At 40.6% G+C, this 27,462-nt stretch overlaps 1 protein-coding gene across 2 annotated transcripts in view; it reads right to left on the bottom strand.

Moving 5' to 3' along the window:
• fryl (furry homolog, like) overlaps positions 1-27,462 on the bottom strand; it is a 78,972-nt gene that overhangs the window by 9,358 nt on the left and 42,152 nt on the right. For both annotated transcript variants that reach the window (XM_059341516.1, XM_059341515.1), the window contains 36 exons: positions 27,202-27,378; positions 27,032-27,118; positions 26,676-26,944; positions 26,126-26,330; positions 25,852-25,976; positions 25,687-25,744; positions 25,500-25,591; positions 25,224-25,396; positions 24,944-25,104; positions 24,734-24,844; positions 23,682-23,836; positions 23,489-23,588; positions 23,225-23,393; positions 21,832-22,100; positions 21,592-21,732; positions 21,335-21,503; positions 21,146-21,230; positions 20,318-20,430; positions 19,656-19,806; positions 19,467-19,570; positions 18,187-18,369; positions 17,455-17,656; positions 16,995-17,116; positions 16,700-16,887; positions 15,636-15,730; positions 14,928-15,523; positions 14,183-14,451; positions 13,954-14,094; positions 12,429-12,629; positions 12,157-12,318; positions 10,711-10,821; positions 10,366-10,542; positions 8,870-9,070; positions 6,585-6,776; positions 2,712-3,139; positions 127-334 (listed from right to left, as the gene is read on the bottom strand). In XM_059341516.1, coding sequence (XP_059197499.1) covers positions 127-334; positions 2,712-3,139; positions 6,585-6,776; positions 8,870-9,070; positions 10,366-10,542; positions 10,711-10,821; positions 12,157-12,318; positions 12,429-12,629; positions 13,954-14,094; positions 14,183-14,451; positions 14,928-15,523; positions 15,636-15,730; positions 16,700-16,887; positions 16,995-17,116; positions 17,455-17,656; positions 18,187-18,369; positions 19,467-19,570; positions 19,656-19,806; positions 20,318-20,430; positions 21,146-21,230; positions 21,335-21,503; positions 21,592-21,732; positions 21,832-22,100; positions 23,225-23,393; positions 23,489-23,588; positions 23,682-23,836; positions 24,734-24,844; positions 24,944-25,104; positions 25,224-25,396; positions 25,500-25,591; positions 25,687-25,744; positions 25,852-25,976; positions 26,126-26,330; positions 26,676-26,944; positions 27,032-27,118; positions 27,202-27,378 — 6,390 coding nt within the window. The remainder of the gene's footprint in view (positions 1-126; positions 335-2,711; positions 3,140-6,584; positions 6,777-8,869; positions 9,071-10,365; positions 10,543-10,710; positions 10,822-12,156; positions 12,319-12,428; positions 12,630-13,953; positions 14,095-14,182; positions 14,452-14,927; positions 15,524-15,635; positions 15,731-16,699; positions 16,888-16,994; positions 17,117-17,454; positions 17,657-18,186; positions 18,370-19,466; positions 19,571-19,655; positions 19,807-20,317; positions 20,431-21,145; positions 21,231-21,334; positions 21,504-21,591; positions 21,733-21,831; positions 22,101-23,224; positions 23,394-23,488; positions 23,589-23,681; positions 23,837-24,733; positions 24,845-24,943; positions 25,105-25,223; positions 25,397-25,499; positions 25,592-25,686; positions 25,745-25,851; positions 25,977-26,125; positions 26,331-26,675; positions 26,945-27,031; positions 27,119-27,201; positions 27,379-27,462) is intronic.

Raw genomic sequence — 27,462 nt, forward strand, 5'->3', positions numbered from 1 at the left:
TTGGAATAAAAATAATAAACCTTGCTGAGAAGTAAACAAAACTGAATATGCCAGAGATAAAGAGCAACCCTGCCAAACAAAAATGCAAAAAACTACCCAAGAAAAAGGGATTTAGAAATCCTTTACCTGAAAGAGTCTGGAGAACACGTGGAATGTGTAAACAGCAGAGGACCCATCTGTATCCGACAACATCTGGTTGACATGGCAACGCCAAGCATCTTCCTCATTGTCATAGGCAACAGGCTGGAATGCTGCCAGGATGGCAGAGAGGAAGGGCGAAGGGGGCGGAGAGGCCTGGATCTCTGGGAAGCAGTCTGCGTCACCTTCATCTTGACTGAAACACACACGGGGGCCAATAAGCTACAATCCGACATGTTCTACACTCCCCTCAGTCTTTACTGAAGGACAAATGTAAACACACACACATGCTCAGCGTCACTCGCTGCAAGTAAACAACCTTGCATCGCTGTGTTTCTGCCTCCCTCACTGCAGATTTTGCTGCAGTATATTGAGAGCTCTAATCTACTGCAGTGCTCTAGCACAATAACAACATATGAGCTATTAGCATTTTAGCATCATGCAAACATCTCTCTCCCACACACACACACGTTCAGATACTCACAGGCCTGTAGGACCAAACAGCCTGAAGAAGCAGACAGAATATAAGTATCTAAAGCCTGCGCTGCCAAGCGCTGTAGCGGACACAGTCTCTGTCCTCATCCTCACCCCAACTATCGCTTCTCTTTTCTCTTTCCCTTACTCTCTCCCCTCGTCTGCGGATCGACTGTGCTGCAACTGCTAACAGCACTAGCGCACTGCACTCCCATCCCACACAGGACTGCAGAGAGCTCTATACGAGCTAGACATCTACACACACTGACACATACACACACACACTTCTGCAAAACAGAGCCAGCTCCCAACCTCACAGTGGCAGAACGATGCCGAGTTGTTTTTGTCTTGCTCTCTCCCACTCACATAAATCCTCACACAGAAAAACACTAAACTAGTTAGTGTCTGGCTGTTTTCAGACAATCACTCAGAGTGCACCCCACTAACACGCTTCCCTATCAATCATGCGTGGCTAAGCTAAGTGAAAGACCTTGAGTACAGTGATGTATGCTAGTAAGAGATTTAGTGCATGACTGTGTGTGTGTGTGTGTGTGTGTGTGTCTGCATGTTTGTTCAGTGTAGTTTGAAAACTTAAATTTATAACTGTCCTCAAGCCAGAATTGGCCCACCTTCAAGAGGGATTTTTTTTTTTTTATGTGGATCGGAGCCAGCCCACACTGGCCCACCTTCACAGTTCCGGCCCAGGGAGCCGTGCCAGGAAAGAAATTACCCATCAGACTGTGTCAAAAGTGTTCATTTCACAGAGGCCGGTCTCGCCACATACAGTTGTCCATAAACCTATAGAAGCTACTTCACCCAAGCAATTGTTGACCAACTGACACAGCTTTTTATCACAATAAAAACATTGAAAACCGTAAAAGATGATCAATTTAATAAATAATAATTGTAAGAAGTACTGCATTATAGGAGTGTTGACATTGCTTTCTTAAAAGGACTGTTCCAATTAGGGTTTCACTCACAGGGCTCCAGAGTGTGACTAAACATTTTCATTGGTTGCACCAGTGAGTGGATTTTCAGATAATGTCAATTTTTTCTTCAGAGGAGGACCCCTAATTCCCATGACCCCTCCAATTGTTTAGCAGAGGTGATAAAACTCAGAAGCTTTTCTCTTTCCCCTCAACATTGCAACATGCTTTTCTGATTAATAAACAAATATGGTGGTCAAGCAATCACAACCAATCAATCACTTGCTTAGCTGAATCAACATATCTTCATGCCATTCATCTTGTCACCATGTCACTGACAACAACCTATTTGCTCATTAAATATGTGCCCTTTGCTGTGTGATGTAGCAACACTGCTTGTTTTTACCAGTGATGCATAAGCCTGATATTATATTTCATAAAAATGTAATAAATTCTTCTAATGTCAGTGGAGGCGCCTTTTTATTTCAGGTGATGCTGTGATAAGGCTTCTCATATTCACCACTCTTTTCCAGCTCGCACCTTACACCTCCTGTTTGTTATGAATCTCTGCTATTTTTACCATATCCAAACATTTTTTTTCAAAGTAAATCTTAAAATTCACATAAATGGTGATGCATATATCTTGCTTTGGTTTGTCTACTGGCTCAAAGCATATGCATATAAAACTGTCCTATGTATCATTGACAGTACAGAAATGTTAACGATACAAGACTAAAGTCATATTAAATGATGCACCAATGGGCTACATGTGTTTTTGGTCCATCTACAGTCATGGAAAAAAATATTAAACCATGCCTGTTTTCTTCAATTTCTTGTTAATTTTAATGTCTGGTACAACTAAAGGTACATTTGTTTGGACAAATATAACTATACAACAAAAATAGCTCATAAGAGTTTAATTTAAGAGCTGAAATCCAGCCATTTTCCATGGTTTTCTAGATAATTACCAAAATCATTATCAAGAAAACCATGAAAATGGCTAGATATCAGCTCCTAAATTAAACTCTTATGAGCTATTTTTATTGTTATAATTATATTTGTCCAAACAAAGTACCTTTAGTTGTACCAGGCATTAAAATGAACAAGAAGATCATGACATTGCATGCATTCGGATTCTCTGTATGATCAGTTTGATTCAAAACATCCACTCACCTGGACATGCCAGAGAAGTCCGCCTCCTCCTCCTCACAGCGCTCATCCAGCTCCTTCAGGGCCTGCGTCACATCTTCCTCCCACCCGGAGCCACAGGTGCTGTCCGGGTCTGGATCTGGATCTGGCTTTGTCTCCGGTGGCATGGGCAGCGACAGAGATAGAGGCAGAACTGTTTGGGGTTCCTCCTCACAAATTGACCCCGGCGGAGTGTCTATGGCCGGCGGAGGAGGGGGGGCTGGATCCAGGTCTTCCTGAGGGTCCTGAGTCTCCTGGGGTTCCTGAGCATCCTGTGGATCCTGAGTGTCCTGTGAGTCTGGGAGGTCACACAGCTCTGAAGGGTCAGAGGGCAGAGGGGGGGCACTGCAAAACCCTGTGTCCTCACTCACACTACTGCTCAGCTCGTCCGCTGCCGTCATGCTTACAGCATCCTGTAACATGAACCAGAAGGGGGCGCTCAGGGGCAGTTTGGCACATAACACATAAAACACACTGTACATTAACATTTTATTTCAACAGTTAGATTGCCTGGTTGTCATAAAACGGGCAGCTCTTAATTCAAGAACATAGACTCAGTGCTGAGCCTCTATTAGAGGCAGAATTAAGACTGCTTTAGCCTACACTTGAGAACACATATTAGTTTCAATTATACAAGAGGGACTTAAGTCAGCGATTTTTACGAGGTTCACTTCCTTGGAGATTGCTCTTTATGTCACTCTATAGGCCAACGTCTCTCATGAGAAATTAAAGAAAAAGAATAGAATCAATAAACAGAAGCCAATATCAATCTATCACTGAAATGCCTCTAAAAACTTGACCTCAATGCTAATAAAATGTTCATGGTGAAATGACAGGCAGTGAGAGCTAACAGGACAGCAGATAAATGAGATGTAGTATATACACCCTGACACACACTGTAACATCCCTATGGGCAGATTTATGACTTGCACTGCATAACTACACATAAATGATAGAATGTTTTAGTGACATAACAAATTCACCATTCACCAAAACAACATTAATCAACAGTGGGCACACTAAGTGAGCCGAACTGTTTAAAATCCACAATTGAATCTACTTCATTACATTAGCGCAAAGAACAGTTACAGCGTCTCCACATAAATTATACATGTAAAGTAACCATGTTGACGTAAACACGCACATCGAGGAGGAATATGTTGGGAGATGGCACAGAGAAAGGATTCTAATTAAGAGCACTTGATTTTATCCCGCCTTGTTTTTTTATTTAAAAGCTGAATGCATTAAGAAAACTGAGTGTGGCAGACAGCCAGTACATCACAGAGGCAGCAGCTATATTACAGAAAGCTTTTAGAAGTGGTCGTGGCCATCCTGGAGGGAATGAGTAAGAGTATTGATGGTTTTATCTAGGGCTCATTACACTAAGAGCTGGGGCTGTGATGGGGGAGATGTCCTTGGGTTGATATTGAGACCATCGGATAGACTGAGTTCCTAGAAAGTTACATTCAGTCCTATGTAGAAAGCATTGTCACAGAGGGGTAGGGCACATACTTAAAATAAATATTTATGAGCTGACACTTTTCCAATCTCCCTCAATGTAAAGGTAACTTGGATTTTTTAAATTTTTTTCTTTTAGAAAATCCTCGTCATTGACAACCATGGCTCAGTGAACTGCAAAAACATCCTCCGTAGGCATGAGCGAACATCCTGGGCATCAGCCAGAACTTTGACAGGATATATATACGAGAGTGAACATGACTGATTAGCATCATTTTGATATTATGTTCCTGTTTCTTCATGACACTAATTAGTTTGCTGTTTGCAAATTACTTTATCGGTTAGCATTAGGAGGCAACCAACACTAGGTCCATGTCGAACAGCTACGTTTTATCTAGCTGGCTAACTTTAGCTTAGCTTGGGTTACAGTTAGCTAGTTGGCTGCTCCTGCCTTGCTTCACTCTTGGCTATTAGAAAGCAATAGTTACACTTTGCTTAGTGCATTATCATTTATTGTTGGCTAAAACACAATCATAAAACATAAGTTTGTATGGTTGGCTAGCCAACCAACATATCCACTGAGATAGAATTTTGCTAGCAACAACATAAGCAAGTAAGCAAACCAATAGAAGTTTCCATGAATCAACCAGCCAGTGTTGACCCAAGTTTTTATCCAACGCTGGTCATGGTAGGTGTGTTTAGACTGAGTACTTTCTGAGTACTTTTTGGAAAGCGGCTGAGTGTTTTGGCTACACCCACTAGTTAGTTCCGCTCGGCCTCTGTTTCCATACAGGTACTTTGGTAGCGGCTACCCAATGGAATCCGACATTCTGACAACAGATCGACGCAGCAAGTAGTGTTGCCAACTTAGCTTTATCGCTTTTTTGCTATATTTAGCGACTATTCAGACCCTTCAAGCGACTCTTTTTCAAAAAAGCGACTAGCGACAAATCCAGCAACTTTTTCTGGTGTTATTGGAGACACGTTACTCTTCTTAACGAGTAGCGCCATCCCAAAGCACTCACAAGTGGCCAAGTCCTCCCGCAGCAGTCTCTCCCAGCTGCACTCAGCAGAGCAAGAGCTGTTAACCCCTCAGCGTCCAGTTTGCACCAGTCTGCAAATGAATCACGCAAGCGCGAAAATGGCGCTCAGTAGGGGCTCAGAAAGTATCTACCCGAGGCAGGTACTTTCTGAGTCGCTACCTGAGCCGCTGACTGGTGAAGTTGGGCGGATCTTGGCTGGATCCTCTCTTCTAAGCCATACCCATAGGCTCAATCGAGGGAAAAGTACCTAATGGAAATGCACCTATTCATAGCCTGGCGGGTTTCATAAGATAAAACTTTTTTTTGTGTTTGCACGAGTCTTCTTTTGGATTCTGTATTGATGTTAGCGGGCTCCATTCTTAAGTTAATGTTAGCTCGTGTAGCACAGTGTTGGCACTGTAGGGGAGCAGAGAGAGGCAAGGCACTGGTGAGATCCCAACAAAATCATTTCCTCTGGAATTTCCTGGCAAAACTGTCCAGAGTCCACAGACTGTTATAAGCAACTGAAAAAGTTGTAGAAGGTATCCGATGCACTACAATCCTTTCATACATTTGCAATACAAAGTGATTAATATATGTAAATTGTTATGCATAAAACCTTTAAATGTTAACCAGGGCCATTTCACTTAAATTCTACCATCCCCACACTAGGTGCAAATGCAAATCAAGACAACATAATAAACTCAGCATTGTTAGTATAAGTGATAAATGTCAGTAGCAGTAGCAGAGCTGTTCATCACAAGACATGCTATGGCATGTTAATATGGTAGCAAATTGAAGGAGCTTTATTAGCTAGAGCACCACTGGTTTTCAGTTAACTGCATTTTTAAGGTTAACACACCACTTGTAATGGACTTATACTCACACATGCTTCTGCCGAAGATAAAGGCGTCCATTTCACAAGTTTTTAATGGAGGATTTAGTTGGAATGGTCAGTTGCTGTGTTATTGAAGGTGAGCAGTAACAGCTAACCTGAGGTGAGCTTTTGTTATCGTTTCTCCCCAAATCATTCAAGCAAGTACATTGCCCCACCACATATGCCATTAAAAAGGAGCAAGAGCTCGCCTTCAGCACCCATACCCAGAGCAAAGCAGCAAAGCAAGCAGCAGGAGAAGGAGTCAGAAGCTGCAAAAGCGGTACACACTGTCTTCACCAAACAGCAGGCAGACATGGTTATAGAACCAGCACTTTTACCCCATCTAAACCTCCTTGGAAATAGCTGATCCTCTGTCTCAATGACAGACAAGCCAGGAAGTAAAGCAGAAGCAGATAAAGGTTGAACAGAGAGAAAAGGCAAGATGGCAAGCTAGAAAGCACCCGAGCACCAAAGTTTATTGCTGCACCCGATTGATCGCACCTCAGGCAGCTGGCTGCTGGTGCTGTCTGAGTGGGTCATCTCCAACATGGGGCTATCCAGTCGAGGGTGGGAGGGGAGAGAAGGCAGGACAGTGGCCTCCTCAGTCAGGGCACTGCTAGATGATTCTTGAGACTGTTGCAAGGAATCCACGTGGTTGGATGCAGTGTCGTCGGTAGCAGAATCACTGTTAAGCTGGGGGGAAAAAAAACATAACAACTGGTTAGTTTCTCTGCTGAGACACAGTATAAATGCAATACAGATTATATATTTAACTCATGTTTTATGCAAACATTTATTAACCCTCTGAACCCCAAGTAGTTTTAGGGCATTTATTTTTGCTTCCGTCTATGGCCTTGTTTGTCATTGCAATATACAAGTCCTGCAGCTCTATGTAAACACCACAATTATGGCTACATGTCTTTTGGACAGTATATCATAATAGTAATGCCATAAAACATAGAAAAAGAAAAAAAAAACTTAGATCATGAACATTGATTTAACAAAAGTTGGGAGAAAAAAAACTGAATCTAGACATACACAACATAGTGCAAACAGTGTTTATTTCTGGTGAAATCTTAACTGTAAAATAAAGTGATTTTAATTAAATATCACTATTTTAAGCTTAAATTTGGTTACTTTTCCTGAGAAAGGTATTCTATTACACATGATTTGTTAAAAGGACTGTTGGAAATTTGAAAAAACTGAGAATATTTTCTGTCTTTTCAGTTTTAAGCTACAATAAATGGTGTCATTTTGGCAAGGAGGAGCAGGTTTTGGGGTTGAGAGGGTTAAAATGGTATGTGTCCTCAATTCATACCGCATACATCTTTCATTAAACCTAATGCACTGACATATTAAGACTTTATATGACCTTAAGGTGCAGTATATCATATTTGGAGAATGTGCTCTGTTTGAATTGATAATAAAAAATGAGCTTTTGATATTAACTATACTAGACCTGATGATTAGTTTAGGAACAATTGCCCACTTTATTCTACACATTAATATGTTAATATGTTACTTCATACTGAATTAACTTTCCAAACATCACAAAGTCATTATATTATTTGTAGGTCCAAAGAGTTTTAACAGTAATGGTTTGTGTTGCCTATTATTTGCAGTTCAACAACAACAAAAGACATTGTCCATTTTGTATCAGGCAGAGCATAACATTTAGTAATTTTAGTCTTTCGTTCAAGTGATTCAACACTTTAAAATTGCTTATGGCAAAAAGTAAGTTCATGCCAACATCAATAACAGTAATTACACATTATACTTAGCTATTAAATTCAGTTTGAACACACACATTAATGCCACATGCTAATTATTTTTTAGTGGTACAGAGAAATACTGGATAACTTCAAACATTTTTGGAGGGAAAATATCCACTAAAGGCAAAAGCTCATTCTCTCACCGTGCACTACCAAGTTCAAGAAGAGCAGAAGAAGAGAGAAAGAAAACATCCCCATTAGGCCAAGGTAAAGCATTTAATAGCATTATTACTGGCAGCTTTGGAGAAGGAATTACTTGCGAAGCGAAACAAAGCAAAGGAGAGTTAGAGATGAGCGGCCAGAAAATGAAAAGGAACATGCTGTTATACTGAACAATATACTATACTTTCCATATTTTATGCTTGAAATTAATTTAAGAAATTATATAAAATTCTTAAAATGCACATCTTCTTTTCTTGTTAACAGAACTATTAATTATCAGCGATTTACCTTGAGTCAATGCGAATTAAATGCATTTCCCTAATCTTTACTTACCAATTGGAAAATAAAAACAAATACAGTCATGGAAAAAACTATTAGACCACCCTTGTTTTCTCCAGTTTCTTGTTCATTTTAATGCCTGGTAAAACTAAAGGTACATTTGTTTGGAGAAATATAATGTGAACAACAAAAACGGCTCATAAGAGTTTAATTTGAGAGCCAAACTAATTATCAAGAAAACCATTATATTTGTCAAAACAAATGTACCTTTAGTTGTACCAGGCATTAAAATGAACAAGAAATTGAAGAAAACAATGGTCTAATAATTTTTTCCATGACCGTATAAGAAAGGATAACAGCATTAATCTAGCAGTCAGAGGCAGAGGGGCTGGGGGCTGAGGTTTGAAGGGGGGAATCTACCACCATCGAAGAAGCAAGCATCTAGCCCCTGTCCACACTGGCAGCAGGTCCAGCTCAGTACGCACACACACACACGCACAGCATGCCAGCGGGCTGCGTGAGGAGCATGGTGGGTTGGATTTGAGGGGAGACCCTAACTAGAGTGAGACTTACAAGGCCAGAGCGGGTGAGAATCTGGCTAGCGCTCAGTACCTCCTCCTCAGATGATTCATCCGTGTCCTCGTGGTTGGTGAGGTTGAGGCTTGGCGTGCTGCCCGTGTACTGGCACTCCTGTAAAGACGGCGTGTCCCCTTTGTCCATGCTCTCTAGGGAGCGACGACGCACCCCCCAGTTGAAGTTGTCCATGCTCTCCCCCTGCAGGACAACAGCAGTGAGTCACAGTGCCAACTGTAGTAGGGGTCTGGGGCAGATTTTACAAAAACGAGGTAACAAAGCAAAGGATAAACACATTAAGTACTTAACCCTTGTGCATCCCTTTAAAAAATGTGCTAACATTTTTTAGAGGATAAAATGTCCATTTCAAAATGTATGCCATATGCAAAAAATTTAAAAAAACAAAAAATGTCCCTATTGATGCACAAGGGTTAACATTCCACAACTAAAACACAAAAACAAATAAAACGTAAGTGTATGGGTGGGTGAGATGATTTTTCTCTACATTTTGGGTTGGTAAATGATGTAAAAGACTATAAAAGAAAAGGGCTCACAACCACAGTAGCCACAATTTTAAATCAAAGAGCACTACAGCACTTTACTTGACACTGAGAAACACCAGGGGCCCTGCACAGAACGCCATCTCTAAAAAGCTCCCTGGCCCACACACTTACCTGCAACTCCTTGTGGCAAGAGAAGAGAAGGAATAAGAATGTTAGTAGACTTAAGACAGTTAAAAAACACCACAAAAATGTTTCTACTACAGCAGTCAAGACAATTAAGACACACATTGGACAAACAAGACATTAATGTTATTAATCTGGAACAACAAAAGTAAATACAGTTTGTTTAAAGTAGCGATGAAAAGTAACCAAGCTGAGTATGAAAGTGCTTGAGTGAAAGTGTGTGAAACTGCTAGAATCCGGTTCCTGCATTCTACACCATTTGAAATTACTTTTAAAGATCGGTGCAAACTAGGGATGGGCAACTAGCATCTATAATGTTAACGATCAATTAATCACTATGTTTTCATACATACTCCAGTATGTATAAAAACATGCAAACATGGGCAAAAAAAAAATTATATCTATATATAATTTTTTTTTTGCCCATGTTTGCATGCTTTTTCGCAGACTTTTGCATAGTACTGTGCATATATATATATATATATATATATATATATATATATATATATATATGCACAGTACTATGCAAAAGTCTGTTTATACAACAGACACTTTTATTTTGAAAGGAGTTCAATGTTTTATGTTTAAGTCCCCGAAGAGGCATGAGGTTAGTTTTCACAGTAATCTTGCATATTTAATTCAATAAGTTTTGGAAAAAAATTATTTAATCTAATTAGCTCTTCCATATTTTCTTCAATATCTTAGATTTTCATAAACAGAAAATGGTCACGTTATTTCTCTGTATAATGAGGTTCCTTCACCTCAAACACACACAAACTTGTGCGAGTCAAATTCCCTGTAACTCCTCACCTCAGCATCCTCCAACTCCACATCTAAGAAGTCAAAGTCTTTGAAGACGCCAAACTGCTGCTCGCTGCCTGTGTCTTCTCCCTGCGCCTCCTCTTCTCTGACCACCTCCTCCACTGTGGGTATAAGACTGGTCTGCTGGTCTGCAGAGTCCAGATCCTCATTGGATGAGAATACCACCTGCATAGAAAGGGAGGAAGGAAACGTTTTGTGGTCAAATAGTGAAATACAATTGTTGTATGTGCAAAAAATAAATTTCAAAACACAAATAAAATAAATCAAAATCCACAACAACAAAAAACAATATAGTAACAGCAACAGCATCCTTAGCAGGGATTTTACAGAGACCTTGTCAGAGGCTTTAGAGTAGGAGAGGAGTCTTACAGATGGATTTTTGGGAATGCCAGACTCCGGCCCACATAGAGACAGGACATTCATCAGCCTCTCTCTGGTTCTTCTCTGTAACAAAACATAATCATGATGACAAAAGTGTTTTACAATCTATATTTAACATAGCACATACTCTTTGTGCACATAGCATCTTTAACATTCAACACAAACGGGCCATAAGAAACAGAGTGGGAGAGTAAGAGTGGATAAAATATACATTTTAACCATTCTGTTATGTTCTTTTTTTTTTTTTTTTTGATTTTTAAACTTTGTCAGTACTTAGACTTTGAAATGGGTCAATTTGACTGCAACCCTGTAACCTATTTTTAATTAATTTGTAGATGTATAGTTCACTTGTCAAATTACTGCCAATTACCAAGAACCAAGTACAATATATTCAAGATGGAAGTAGCAAAATGTTTCATTTATATACCTGGTACAAGTGTGACTATGATGTCTTGTATTGATAAAAAAAGGATTTATTTAAAATCAATGTGTTTTTATGCTTGGGTGGGTTCAAAACACAATATTCTGGAAAAAAGAAGACTACAGTATGGGTATTTGTTTGAGACTGGTCAAGTTGCTGTAAACATGAGCGGCTTAGCTGGCTGAATTGATTATTTTGGCAGATATCGGATCCAAAAGCAATGTAAAGATGGATGAAAGTTGGATATGGTGAAGCTTAAGTCAGTAGATGCATTTCCAGCCACCCATTTTAAGCCACATTTTCCATTTGCTGATTAAAAAACCTGAAATAAAAAAACCTGAAAATTCTGAAATAAAACAAAACAAAACCAAAGTCTTAAGGCTCGACTGAGGTGGTTAATTTAATGTTATGTACATTTTCTTACACTGTGAAGTTTGACTTGTGCATGTTATAATCATGGCCTCTCATTGAGCCCTTGTCTTCCCTAATAATACAGGTGCATCTCCATAAATCAGAATATCATAGAAAAGTTTACTTATGTCAGTAATGCAATTCAAAAAGTGGAAATAACACATTATATAGATCCATTACACACAATATGAAACATTTCATGTCTTAAGTTATTTAATTTCTTCTAATTATAATGATTACGGCTTACATTTAATGAAGACCATAAATTCAGTGTCTCAAAAAATGTTTCATATTACAAAAGACCAATTTTAAAAAGTATGTTTAATATGAAAAGTATGGCCATCTATATGCACTCAATACTTGGTTGGTGCTATTTGACTTGAACTATTGGAAATGTACTTTTCCATGATATTCTAATTAACTATTGAGATGCCCCTGTATAATGGCATGTGACTAGACAATTTGCACCACCAATTGCTTATCATGATGAACAAATTCCTAATATTCGCATTAACACTGGTTTGACTAAGTAAACAATGTTGGATGTTGTGTGTTTGAGGAGGTACCTGAGAGAGTTGAGGCCTCTTCCAGCTTACTGGCACCAGACCGTTGGAGTTGGAGCCGGAAGACGTGGAGGAGGTGCTCCGAGTTACAGCGATCACCTGCGGCTTTCCATTCCGGCCTGCTGCAGTACGCTGGTCACCATATTTGTGCCCTATGATTGGTGTCTAGAGTCAAATAATGCCAGTTAGTGATAAAATACTACAGAGCAGATCCTTAAAGTGACATTAACTGAAATACATTTACTGAGGAAAAACTGGAGTAGGAGGACACTGACCTCTGAGATGTCAAAGTGGAAGTCCAGAGTTTTGCCGGGCAGCTCTTTTGAAGAGTTGTTGAATATGCGTGTAAAGGCGATCTCTGGAGAGCCGCACGATTCTGTGCTGTAAGAGCGCTGCACGTCGTCTGGAACGACGAGGCTGGCTGAGCGGGACACCACCAACTTCAGAATGTTTTGAGCCTCCTTCCAATGTGGGCTCTGTAAAACACAAACACAGACTTATAATGATTCCATTGTGAGATATCAAAGCTGTGTAGGAGTTTCTGAGGAATTTATGAATGTGAATGTTCATATTTTCCCTCAGAAGGCCGAACCATCCTCTACCCACAGCAGCTATAGATGCAATCTCTGAGGTCATTTGTATTTTGAACCATTTTCTGTAATATATGGCCTATGTTAATGTCAGGGGACCTTAAAAGGGTGCCAAACAAATACAAGTCACAGTGCACACCAATGCACATGCAGGGGTATAATGTATACGCACAAACACAATGCCTTTTACAAAAGGCAGCACTGGTAGTAAGCCAGTACAGAATGGGCCTGAGGCAGTAATGCTCTAACAGCTGTCACACACAGATGTGAGTAAGATGCATATAGTGCCCTGGGTCAGGGCTGCTAAAAGGCTTCCATAAGAGCTGTAGATGCATCAAAGAGGCCTCTAAACAATATATTCACATACATCAGACTGTATGGGAAAATAGGCTGTGTCCAATACAACCATTACTGAATATATGGCAAACTGCACCCAAGTAGTGCATGGGTGAAGTTCTTCTCCACCACTGCAGAGAACCTGGGTTAATTTCCTGGTGCTGCTTCTTGCAGGAAAAAAATAAATAAATGATTTAACCAACTACTAATATTAGTATGCACTTATTAGGAAATGACCCTATCTATTAAGTCATTAAGTAATAAGACTAACTAATAACCTGACCAGTAACTTGCATAAGACGGTAGGGCTGTACTTATGGCATAAAAAAATAAAAAAATAAATGTATTTTAATAGAAATTAAATCAATTATTTAACATATTTAAAATGTCAAACAAAATCCACAATTTGAATAAAGCAATTCACTGGATGAATTTAATGATTTGTTTTTGTTTTGTCATCATAAATACGTTATAATGCTGCTGGACCTCTCCATTAATACAGCAGAAAATGTTAAAGGGTTAAATGCAAACAAACATGTATTGAAGCAGAATTTTCTTTTTAATTAAAAATAGAATGTAATAATTTGCCATTACTTTTTGACCTTTATTTAAACGAGATATTTAACTTTTTTTTTATTGCAAATTTATCTTGCAAAACTAGTAAACTATTATTATAAGTACGGCTAAAACTTTAACTTCAAGTGTGCAGAAATACTGGGTTTAAACAGAATTTTTGAATTTCAGAAAAAAAAAAAGAAGACAAAAACGGCACAGCCTTCTCATGTCGATTTATAATTTCAATGTGAATGACAGCACTACAGAACTGATTGCAATATTAGATCAAAACAACACAGAAAGTGAGGTGAAGGCTCACCTGAACATATTTGCCAATGATCTTCATGATCTCCAGGTTGAACTGTTTGACGGGGGCTGCTGATAGGTCGATGTGACTCAACAGGCTGTGGATGATCTGCAACAGGGACTGCTGCATGCTGGGAAGGCCCTTCTCCAGCAACTGAGAGAGACAGAGATGGAGACATCACTCGTTTGATCTCATCGTGTATATGACTAATGGCAACAAGTTTGATCTTCATCGTGCATACCTCAGCCAAGTATGTGACCAGGTTCAAGGTTATCTCGGCGAAGGCATCGTGGAGGTAGCGACAGACCACGTTGATCCAGTTGGTGCAGTCGCGGGAATAGCTGTGTGTGCTGTACAGGCTCATCATGTGGGCCAGGTTGGAGAGAGTGGCTGACTTCTCCTCTGCACACACCTTGGCTATCTTATCAGCCGTCTCCTTACAGAAAGGAGTGGGGCTGTCAAAATGCTGGATGAGATGTGGTAGGAGGCACAGGATATTCAAAGGAAAACCTGCAGAACACAAAGAGCCTCATGATTAGCAAAGAAGTCTAAAAGATTACTATTATAAATATAACTGATAGTAAAAATGTGAGCATTGGACTGAGCACTAAATGCAAAAAAGAGCTTTTGTGCAACTGAACCGATATTGGGGTTACTGCATCAAATTTTAGGTTTTAACTTTTTTGTACATAAGCCCTGAGAGGCAAGTGAGAAAGAAGAATATGGTGATGAAAAATGTCCAACTTCCTTTTTTTGGTACCTGTTTTCACAGACTTAAATAATCCTGGAAAAAACAATTTTTCCCCCTGTTTATAAGTCAAAAACACAAAAGATAATTCATTTTTCCCCCCACCTGTAGCTCAAGGATTCCATATTTTCCAAACCAACAAATTCCAATACGTTAAGTAGTGATCAGCCTAGTGAAGTCTAATGTTTCAAATTATGGAAACACATTAATTATAATACTCTCTGTCCGACACGCTTACCTGCCACTTGTGAGGGGTCTACCAGTGTATGTCTGGAGACACTGATGAGCTTGCTCAGCAGGTGGATGGTGAGCTCCTGAGTAGAAGCAGAGGTGAAACCCTTTAAGAAGAGCTGCAGCAGGCCAGGGAAGCTGTACCACTTCAGCTTGGCCTGGACCTTCTCCAGACGCTCCCTGCTGTCCACGCGGTCCAGAGGCAGCTGGCCCAGCAGCTTGTTCAGGAGCCGCAGGGCCAGCAGATACTCAAACTCGTAGTCCGACTCAAGCAACGAGGCGGCGATCCAGAACACGGTGGCCATCAGGTTCGACGGGTCCACGGGGGGGATGGCGTCCCCTCCTGGACCCCCTCCCCCACCTAGTGATGATAAGCTCCGTGTGCGTGCCAGGTTCCCGTGGCTACCACCAAGTCGGTCGGCTATGTCGAGGGTGTTACTCCTACGTCTGTCGGCTTTTCGTTCACCCATCAGGCTGGCTCGGAGAGAGTTGCTGCGAGTGTGAGCGTAATGGAAAAGTCCGCCGCTGTTCAGGTTCAGCTGGCCTGTGCTCTTCCTGTTGGCAGCAAACTTCGGCCCCAACAAGTGATCGCGGGCAGACGTTCTGCAAATAAAATGACAAACCATTGTTTTATTTACTTCATACGTCAGGTTGTGTGAGACTGAAAATAATGAGTCGTCGAACATATGAAGAGGCTATCTGTGGTTGGACTTACTGTGCTAAGGCAGTGAGGAGGTCATAGTTTTTGACTGTGTCTGCCAGCGTGTCAATGCCCGACTCCAGGGTCAAGAGGAGTTCAATGACAAAGCCCTAAAGAGAAATTTTCATCCAAGGATGTTGTTAGAGTATACATTTGGCCGTCAGTGGATCAATAAAATCTCTACATTTTATCTATAACAGTAGCTACTGTAAAATCTAAGTCTAAACACTTAGGCAAGGAGACTTTATGCACCGTTATAAACTGAACCCTTGAGCTAAGGGACATTTTTTTTAAAGTTTTGCACAAGGGACAAACTTAACTTTGAAAGTCATGCAAGGTTGGTAATTTAAGCAATCAGGCACTTAATCTTTAATCTACAGTCATGGAAAAAATGATTAGACCACCCTTGTTTTCTTCAATTAATTGTTCATTTTAATGCCTGGTACAACTAAAGGTACATTTGTTTAGACAAATATAATAACAACAAAAATAGTATATTAATGATTTTGGTTATGATCAAGAAAACTCCTTTTGTTTCTGCAAACCTCATTCCAATGATGTTACCATTGTATACCGTACAATGCGCAGACATCTCCCTTGGTTTACAGTGTCACTTTATATTTGACATTATGTGGAAATGAATTAATATGCTGTACGGATACAAATCTCTTCTTTTGTTGTTGTTGGTAATTATCAAGAAAACCGTGGAAAATGGTTAGATGTCAGCTCTTAAATCAAACTCTTATGAGCTATTGTTATTATATTTGTCCAAACAAATGTACCTTTAGTTGTACCGGGCATTAAAATGAACAAGAAATTGAAGAAAAAGGGTGGTCTAATATTTTTTTCCATGACTGTACATAACTGTGTACTTCCTGTAAAATGTGCGTGAAGTGTGGGTTGTTTTCCATCTGATATGCAGTAGGTCTATTGTACCTTTACAGTGGTTGTTGCAGTTCTGGACTGCATTTTTTAACAGGTTGAGCAATACTATAGGAATTTAAATAAAAGATGACCAAAAGTGCTGTGTGATTGGACCAATGCAGCGCAGGACCATGCCGCTGTTTAATGTCACTGACCTGAGCCTCCTCTCCTGGGTCTCCTACAGTCTCTACCAGCCGAGACAGAATGTCAGACAGCGTGGCAAGAGTTAGGGGTTGCTTGAGTGCCCTGAAAATCTGGAATGAGCGACCAGCGTAGTGGCGAGATGAGCAAGACAGAGCTGTTTGTAGGGCTACTTCACTCAGCAAGGATTCCAATTGGAAATCTGAAAGGACGCACATACAGGTAAATATGATAAAAGTGTCCTAATCATACCTGTATCCTAAGCAATAATCTGTATAATGAGGCAATAAGCAGATGATTCACACAGACCTGGCTGGGAATGTTTGAAGACAGTCACTACATGTCTGGCAAAAACACTCAGCTGGTCGGCACTCTTAATGTTGGGGTTCTTGGGCGACACGTCCTCATAGTTCCAGAGCGGGCCTCGCTTTCTACAAGGCAAGAGCATCATCACACGCATCAGGCAATGTGACTTGGCTATGAAATTACACCACACCTCAAAACATCAGCTGATATTATCACACCAGGCAACAGGAGCCAATATGACACCAACCCGAAAATCAAAACCATGCAATATAAAAAAAAATACCCTGTCCTTTCAGACACTGCTGGAGGCATGAAAGCAAATTATTAAAAAGAATGAGAAACATGGTACAGCTGTGTTGATACCAAATCTGTATGATTCAAACTGATGCATACTAAGCATGTGAGATAATGCAGTGGCTGGGTTAAATGTCCTGGAAAATACTTTTTTACAGGGTCTTCTCACCTTGAGGTAATGAACTCTATCAGAGCTTTGACCTTCTCGTCCTGTTCAACAGTGGCATCTACCTCACTGAGGAGTGAGGGTGAGAGGTGGGACATGGCCGATCCCCCCACCCCGAGACTGATACTGGATGACGTGGAGCTCGTGCTGAGGCCTGAGTCTGTCATAGGTGACGGCTGACAATCTGGCAACAACTCCTGCACTCCTATAGGAACATACATATTGTACACATTTTGCTGGGTGGCATCTGAAGGCATCTCAAGAAATACTACTTCATAAGACTTTAACTTTTAAAAAACTAGGCATTGCAAATCATTGTATTACGTTTTTGTTTACAAAAATAGCTCATAAGAATTCAATTTAAGAGCCGATATCTAGCCATTTTATATTAGATATCAGCTCTTAAATAGCTATTTTTGTTATCATTATATTTGTCCAAACAAATGTACCTTTAGTTGTACAAGGAGTTAAAATGAACAAGAAATTGAAGAAAAAGGGTGGTCTAATATTTTTTTCCATGACTGTATATCATTAGTTACAATTTAACAATGAGCACAGTATTGACATTTTGCGACAGGGAAACCTGCAGGAGTTGGGCTTGATCATTACTGCCACCCAGTGATCTACTCTGGCAATACCAAAAGTGAGAACGAGAAATACATCTCTGCTACAACCCTGATTACAAAGAAGTTCAAATAGAAACAGAATTGGTAGTAAATCAGCTTTAGAACTGACCTGTGAGGTTGATTTCTGGAGCTACTGGCTTCACAGTCAGGACCCTCGGCTCGTTGTAGTCTCTGTTGCGTAACAGCACCATAGCCACAGACTGAACGCTGCTGTTTCCTCCCTGAACAACAAGCAGGTGAAGCAGTAGACGCTTGCAGTGCTCATACACTTCTGGGTGCTGGTGATCAAACCCTGGCAGGAGACACAGAAGAGAGAGGGATTACATCGTGTAACAAAGAAAACCACTCGCTACTTTTCTTTTTTTCCTGCAATTAAATTTTTATTCAATTTTAATTGTCTATTTTATTTTTAATTTAAATTAAGTATTATGATCAAACGGTATTTAACATACCAAAAGTGAAAATACTACTGTAACTGCTTTCAGAGGGATATTATACTGTATATATTTAACTAATGGATTATAATATGCAATAATGTGTATGCATCAATTTTTTTTATTTATATATTCTTCTATATATATTTTTTTTTACTTGGGGGGCACTTAACAGCAGTAACTCACCCAGTCATCTTAAGTTAGTTTTAACAAAATTACCGGTATACATATTTTCAGCTTTTATTTAAAATGTAAATATAGAACACAAAAATAGAACTAGTGATGTTTTTTATTTGAGATAATAACAAAAATAAATGAAAACATTTAAACGAAGACAGGGCATTTCAGGTAAATACACATTTTCCACTTCCACTTCCAAATTCCCTCAAATTTAATTTCCTGTAGCCTCATGGAAAGGTGATCCTTTCCATTACAAAGATTTCATAAATGATATCAGCCAGTCTTCTACAGATGGGGTATCTGGCTGGCTTAAGCCATTTCGTTGTAATTGCTTTTTTCGCAGATACACTATGTACTCCAAATAAGTAGTTTGTTTTGATATTTCTGGATGTTGAATGTAGAAACCCAATTTTTTTTCACATTTTTGTCTCGCATGTAGTCACTAATTCTGTATAAATCTTATGCCAAAAAGTCCTTTTGACTGGGCAAAAAAACAACAGGAAGGGTTTGGCTGAGCCAGAGTGGTGAGACTTTTTACTGCGAGATAAAAATATATATGAAGACTCTCTACTATGGCTCTCCATGCTGTTGAGCTTTATATCCTCCACCGAAATTACTATAAGGTACTTTTGTATGTACCTTTTAAATAGTCTCATGTGAATATGCTTATTTTGCATTAAACATGCATTTATTCAGGCACAGGACCCAAGAAACTCCAAAAAAAACAAAACAAAATCTGTTTTGGGACGATACAGGCATTCAGAGAGTGAGTTACCTATAAAAATTGCATGTAGCAAGAGATGCAGGTAGGCACTCCACTCCACTTTGACCCCATGGTCCACAATTAGGTCTGTCAGTAGGATGACTGCAATATTACACCTGAAACACATAAAAGAAGGGTTGGCCTAAGGCAAGAACACAATATAATGATGTAGAGAGAGTGTAAAGGTGATGTATAGTGTACCTATGGAGCGGTACACCAGGTGCGTTCGTCTCTGGCAGGTAGTCCACCAGAGGAGACCAACAGCCTCCCGTAGGAGGGAAGGGGAGCGGCTCTGGCCGGTTGTGATCCATCACTTTCAAACGCCAGTTAGCATAAAGTGGCATGGAGTCACCTGGAGAACGGAGAACCAGAAATGTTAATGGAAAGGATTCTAAGTAAAATTTAAAGCAATTCAAATGGTGCATGTAACTGAAAATTGCACTTGCTTTACCTGAGTTGGATTTAGTACCGACTTGTATGTATTATGCGTGTATTGCCTATTTTTCTTTTCTGCTGTTTTTATGATATGTTGCCATGGATTGTGACTATATAAAAAAAATACATCAAAATAAAATGGGGGAGTGTGGAAGGAGTTAAGCAAACAAAAGGCTGTTTATAAAAGTAGACTGGGGAGGAAGTAAGATTGCACCCATCCTGGAAGTAGTGTCAACACAATGCAGTCGGATGGGAGTGAGCTGCTAAGTAGACTGTCATTTTTAATCTTTAACTGGCAACCAATCTTGGCCAGGTCTCCCTCGAAAAAGACATTTTAATCTCAAGGGACTTCCTGGTAAAGTAAAGGTAAAATAAAATAAAACAAAAAAGTCATATTTAGTTTAGTGGTGCAAAGAGTTTGCTCTTACTCTTCTCTTCTTCATAGGAGCCTCCGGAGCTGCTGCTGTAACGAGATTCCAGACGGTGGTGCTGACGGTTCAGGTTACTGTTCAGACCACTGTAGATGTCCAGGTGAGTATAACTGCAGAATAGACACGCTTGATTTAAAAAGACGTTGCCAGCATTTCAGTTTTTTTGCCCACAGACAAAAACTTGAATCCAACCCATTTTTTTTCAGCCAAATCTTTCAATTAAAAGTATCATACATAGGAATTATGTCACACATACAAACAGCAGATTTGAGTCTCAGACTTTCAGATATTTTAACTTTAATCCAGAATAAGGCATTTTCAATGCTTTACTGGCTATTGAATTCCCACAACAAAAAGCACATTTAAAAAAATAATAACAATTTCCTACACATGTTCATTAAATATCTAACAGAAATTCGAATATATTTCAATTTCTGTATTTATTTTTTATAATATAATATTAAGGTGTCTAACAGCAAACATTTTTTCCAAAATGTGTACCTCGCTTGCTGGTCAAATTATTACATTTTTGTAAAAATGTAAGATGAGTTTGGTGAACTGGATTTATGGAAAAGAAAAGCTGATGAAAGTCCTGATGATTATATTAAATTAAAGAGGAGGAGATTCATTTTGTATCTTTCTCTGTTAATTGTGAAAATGCAGAGCAGAAGATATTTAATTCTATTCTTGACCGTTGCTTAATAAAGCATACTACTTCAAGTTTTCCCTTGTAAGGCAGGAGGACAGATAGTATAGCTAGCTGGATGGATAACATCACTTTTTCAGGGTGAAACAAATAAAATATTGCTATATGTCAGCTCGTACCTGTCCTCCATGTTGGAGTCTTTGATCTTGCTGTCATGATGACCATCGTTTCCTGGCACCATGGTATTGCTGCTGGAGGTTGTTCCTGAAAGAGCAGACGGAAACATTGACCATCTGGCATTGATAACCTGATTTACTATTGGAGACGTAGCTGGAGCTGTGAATGGTGCATGTATACTGCTCATTAACCTGAGGTGACTGAGGGGATCTTGTAACTAGAGGTGATGCGGTAATAGGGGGGGTTGTCCATGTGAGTGACGGCCGAGCTAACGGGATCGGTCAACTCGAGCTCACACATCAACTCCTCCAGCAGCTGCATAGTCTTATCTCTGCCCAAGTAAACCACGACTCGTTTCACCTGAGGACACACATGGAGCACGCTCAGACAGGTGGAAGCAGCACATTGGGATACGACACATACATGATGGAAATATCCTGTGACTTACATAGGGCAAGAGGCTGGGGTCACTGTTGACTCCTGACATACTGATGAGGAAGTGCAGAATGATTTTGAGGTTCTTTGGCCAGCTGTCTGCTAATGTAGTCCATACATTCTCTATCTCCGACCACGCAAACTCATCCCCATACTGTAAGAATAAAAGCATGTTATGATCAATGGATTATCATTTCCAAACTCATCCTGTTCACATAAATCTTAGCATAATGGAGTGCATTAGCTATCTCACCTTAGCGGTCATGAACATGAGATTGTTGAGCACCATGGTTGTTGCGCGAGGGGAGCCCCAGCCCTCTCCACGGAGCCAGCGTCGGCTGTTGACCATCATGATCTCCCGTTCGTGCACATCCTCGTCGTCCTCACCGCTGCCGCAATCTTCCGGTCGCCGCACGGTTGGTTTGAAGTCGACCAGCTCCACGTTGTTCATCCAAGGCAGGAGGTAGTGCAACATGACCTGACGACCACCAGGGTGTGCTGTCTGGATACGCTGACTCACCTCTGGAGTGGGGACAGTGAGAGGGTGGTTGTTAGTTTTAAGCACATTCCTCGCCATTCAGTCACCAAAACTGTCTAATGAATGTCAGTTTGTATGATTTTGTCTGCTTCTCTTGGTTTGTTTGTAAAAAGTCAGTGTAAACATGACACCCAAAACAACATAATGCTTTATGCTTTGCTGTTCTATTTAATGATGTGAAAAAATCCACAGTTTTAAACATGTGGTTACCATTGTGAAATACAGAACATGACGCAGGTGCTGATGTTTATGTATGTCTGGCCCCTCCATCGACCCTGACCGCCTTCTTATGTGGACTTTATCGCTCTTCACACTAAATCTCCTGACTTTCTCCTAAGCTCCCATCATAGTTCCTATGGCCTCAAGAGGTCACTGCATAACAACCAAAGAAAGTATAGGTTGTAATAAGCTGCTTGCAAGGTTGGTGAGGGCTATACTGGAACTGAACTAGATCTACTATGCAACAACGTATAATTTTGTCCTTTGGTCCAACCAAATTAAACCAACTACAGGTGTGAAAGTACAGGGAGTCTGTTGACTACTTATAGTCACACCAGTATTCTAGCATTCAGAGTGACCAGTTAACAGCCTGCCCGACAGTAATAGCAGCTACCCTAAGTCAAAGTGGCCATTGGCGTTCAGCTGTGAGGCTGTTGACAATCTCACATGCAACTCATAAGGCAGGCTGCACGATTTCGATACTTTATAAATGGTTGTTTATGAAACTGATTGATTTCATGGACTGTCAGCACAATCTCAACATCGATATAATTAAGTTACATTTTTTGAAAAGCACACAGAATAAAAAATATTATTGCAGTTTGTAACAAATTAATTAAATTCTAACACCTGGCATCTGCAATGTTATGCAGGCATACAGTATACAGTAAACAAAACAAAAAAAACAAACTGGTGAGGCTTAGGTGAAATGTATGTCCTCACGGCCAGCTGGGCTTACGTGTGCTGTATTTGGTCTTTACAATATCTCAGTGCTTTTCTCACACAGACAAAGAGCAGATGCCTGCTGTCACAGTCAAGTAAAACTTAGACCTTTAAGAACCCTGCTACCATCACAACAGCAGCTGTGCCAAATTATAATGCAGCAAACCTGAGAAGATGGGCAGAGTGAGCTCTGGGTAAGTCCTTGCAAGCTCCTCAGACAGCTGGTAGTAAGACACAGAGTAGAGGTGTGGCAGCGGTGAGGGAGGGGTCAAGATACCATCTGTTCGCTGGATCTCCAGTTTGTGGGCGTAACGGAAGAGCTTAGGTTCCAGGATCTAAAACAATCACAACATATTGTATTGAATAAAGGACAACAGTGTTTATAGCACTGATATGTGTAGATGGGTAATAGTGAAACAGAAATTTGGACCTGTAACAGCTGCATGGCGGCTTCATAGATGTCCCTGGAAGAATCAGCCGCTTTGAACAGAATCAGGTTCAGCAGCACCACAGTGTCAAATTGGTAATCCCTAAGAGAAAAAAAGCAGTATTTGAATGGCTTCAAAAGGGAGAAACAAACCCACAAGAATGAGTGACATGATGAAGCTGGGAATGTGTAATACCTGTTGTGAAAGACATTGGCGATGGCCCTGAAGCAACCAGCGGCCACACGGCGAGAGCCAGTGTAGCAGCGGTCCACAGCCCAAAACATGAGGTTGCTCTGGTCCGGATTCAGCTCCAGGAGCAGCATCACAGCCTCACAACCCAGCTGGTGAACCTGGAGACCACAAATAAATTTACAACCATGGGTTCACGTCTTCCAACAGTCACTATACAACCTTACCAAGTTAACCGTTTAAATTCTCAGTATTTAAAACTGCTATTCAGTGTTAAATATAGGGAAGGCAGTTGCTGGAAAAGGAAAAAAAGGCTAAAAAAACACACATTACTGAAACACTTTGCAATTACTGACTAGTGTTTTCTTTTTAATGCCGTCTTTCTTTTTTGAGGTTGTTTTGCAGTGTAGGCAGTTGTTGCCAATGCTGGAATAGCAACTTATTCTACAGAAATATCCTGCAACAACCCTGCAATAAGGATTACTCATATGAACTATGCAATGACAAAAACAATTTGCATACACTAAATATGGATCACCACATGATATGTCCCACATTATGTTTGCACGATCAGTCAAAAACACGCTGACCTCTTGCAGTACTTCTGAACACCACTATGTGGTACTAGTGTCATGGTATATGAAGCTGTGCCTCATAGCTTTGACCTCAGAAAGCCCTACAGTACAGCCAGGCTGAACCAATTACTTCTCTTAAATAATTTATTTCCGTTCTCACTTCCTTTTTTTTTGACACAACAAACAAAGTAAAAGAGTAATCTGACTGACAGCAGTATTTAATTATACTTTTTTTCAATAGATTTATTGATAATAGTTATCATTAATGCCTTTGGCCATGATAATTATTCAGTGAAAATCTCACACCATAACACCCATCCACTGAAACTTTAGGATATACTGTATTTCATTGTCTTCTTAGAGGTTTGATATGCTTTGGTAAGGGCTCTTTTGTTGGAACATGGAAGCATTGCCTTTGTGTGCAAGTCAATATATCCCAGTGAATAGTGATCAAAGCAGGCTCATTGGTAACATTCCTCTTACCTTCTTGTCCTGAGAATCCAGGATGTTGTCTAGCCACTTGTAGAGGTAGCCATCAGAGGAAAGGCCAACATTGTCAGCTACAGGTCCACAACACAACACTGCAGACATGGCCTGGAACATTAAATAAGCTATTAGTCATCTGTAAGAATGGGTTGTTTTTTATCCAGACAACATATTTCAATATTTCTATCTTTATTTGTGTTTGTGTACCTTTAGTGCACAGTACTGGTGGCGGTTGATCTGCATATTTCTGTCACTGTAGCGGTCAAGAGGCGTGAACATAATGCTGAAGGGCCCGGCCCAGTGACTGAACAGCATGAACAGACTGTGTCTCAGTGACTGCTGAGGGAAGATGGTCCTCCTCTGGTGTACTGTATACAACAAGTCACACAATTAATATCTAAGACATTACAATATGATTACTCTAACTTCAGAAGGACATTCAGCACAAATAATCGAATTGATATAAATGAGCGAGTAAAAGACGTACCTGGGACATTTTGAATGATATTGGCCACAAGTGCACTAAAGTGACAGCGAATGTCCTTCAGTGTGTCAGAGTCTTTGTCGTTTTCAGCCTCAAGCAACTGCCTGGTCAGATCAACATACTCAAGCAGCGTACTGTTCAGAGAGTGGCTCTCTCCATCTAGCCCTCCACTGGCTCTGTAGAAAGTTAAGTAACAAAAAAAAGATTATTATGATTATAAACCAGTCATGAAATGGCAAAGTAATTCCTAATTATGCGGCCACAATATGGATTACATACATCTGACTAATGACACCAGCATCAGCCAGCAGCTCAAATATCCGGACCAGCTGGACCCTGAGGATGTCACGACGCCTGCGCCGCTTCATGTTCTGCAGAGTTAAGAGAGAAGCATTGTTACTCCGTAACTTTAACTATGGCAGAAATAATTCACAAATAATTCCTAGTGTCAATGAACTGCACTTACTTCAGGTCTTCTTTCTAGAGCTTCTTTTATGATGGGATTTAGCTCCTCTATCAACTCTCTGAAGGATAGAAAAGATGCATGTTAATAAACAAGTAAAAGATGTTGAAAGTATATCAAGGTGTAGGCAGGGTATATGAAGCATACCACAGATCAAGTGTTATTTACCTGAAGGCCACGGGGTTGGTCCTGCCAAGCCCCAATACAAGAGACTCTGTGATGTCCATGCTCTCAGAGCGCATCATTGGAACAATGTGTTTGAAGAGGGAGGAGGGGGACGGAGTACCAACAATCTGTTAACACATATAGAACAGAACAGAAATGTAGAAAAAAATAAATGAATAAATTAGTATCTGTTCATTGTTAATTGCTGACATTTTGGTATATTCAAGACTTTGTAAATGTGTGTGAAGGGACTGTTGTCTGCGGAGGTGCTCTTGACCTTTGAATCATAACTGTAGCCGCTGTCCGGCGTGGACGCCAGCGTCTCAGGCGGGGAGCAGCGGACGGAGCCAGAGGTGGAGGATGAGGAACACATGGAGGAGGAGGAGGCGGAGCTGCAGCACAGAATCAGGTAGTTCCTCCAAAGGCCAATATAGGAGTCACTGCTGTTCAGACTGTTCAGTTTCTTGGCATTGATGGGGCTACTGAAGGCGGACATGAGAGGAGTGGTCAGAGATTAATGAGATGACATTAGATGTGTTGACTGCTGAACAACACTGAGCTGTGGGTCCAGAGAATGAGGTAGCTGCCTTTGGCCTGCCTCTGTTGGGCCTCACATGGGGGCAGCATGTTACATCACTGTCATATATTTATCGTGTATCAAGCCATAAGCTAGTATTATTTGGTACAGAGTCTTCATTCCACAATCCTAGCACAAATGTCATCATCTCATGGCACTTTCTCCTATCAGTTAATAATAAAAACACCCACAATGGCAGATCACAGAATTACATCCATGTACAAACAGACAGAGGCTTGAGGAAACATACTTGATGTCAACTTGTGGAGACAGTAGCTGTAGGCGGGTGTAGGCGAACATCCAGGCGTAGTTGAGGGCGGTGGGACAATGTTTGGGCAGATTCTCCTGCCGCAGGTAGCTGGAGAAGCTGATGACCCAGGGGTCCTGGCCCTGAGTAACGTGGGCGAACACCCAGATGTGCGAGGGGCTCACCACATCAAACTGGTGGCTGATGGGAGAAGAGCTCCACTCTGCTAGGGTCTGAAGATCAATCCCACTGGGGCAGTACAGCAGGTTGGTCTACAGGGAAAACAGACAGGGACAAACTGAGTCTCAGAGTGTTTTTATAAGTTTTATGATACTGTGAATAAGAAAAGGTGTTTATACCTGGTCAGCTCCTGTTAGATGTATGAAGCTCTCCAACACTGATGCACTCAATCTGTCCATGACATCTATGGCCAACTCTTCATCCGCCTGAAAGATTGAGACAATCAGAACAAATGTCAGAAAAAAGAGTAACAAAAAAGTTTTTGACTTATTTGTTGTTGAATGATTACCTTGCCAATGCCCAGTGCAGTGTGCAGCGCACGGACCTCCTTGAGGACATTAACAGCTAGCCTGCGTGTTGCAGGGCGGCAGCTACAAAGCACCACCAGTGCTAAGCCCTCCACCACATGCAGTACATTTAACAGAGGAGTACGTTCCAGGGACAGAGAATGACCGCTGCTTGAGCCCTGTGTAAAAAAAAAAAGAACATATAGGTTACTGTACAAATCATAAGCCACGAACAAAGAGTACATAACACACAAAAATCACCA

This window comes from Centropristis striata, chromosome 9, assembly GCF_030273125.1.
Source record: "Centropristis striata isolate RG_2023a ecotype Rhode Island chromosome 9, C.striata_1.0, whole genome shotgun sequence".
NCBI lineage: Eukaryota > Metazoa > Chordata > Actinopteri > Perciformes > Serranidae > Centropristis > Centropristis striata.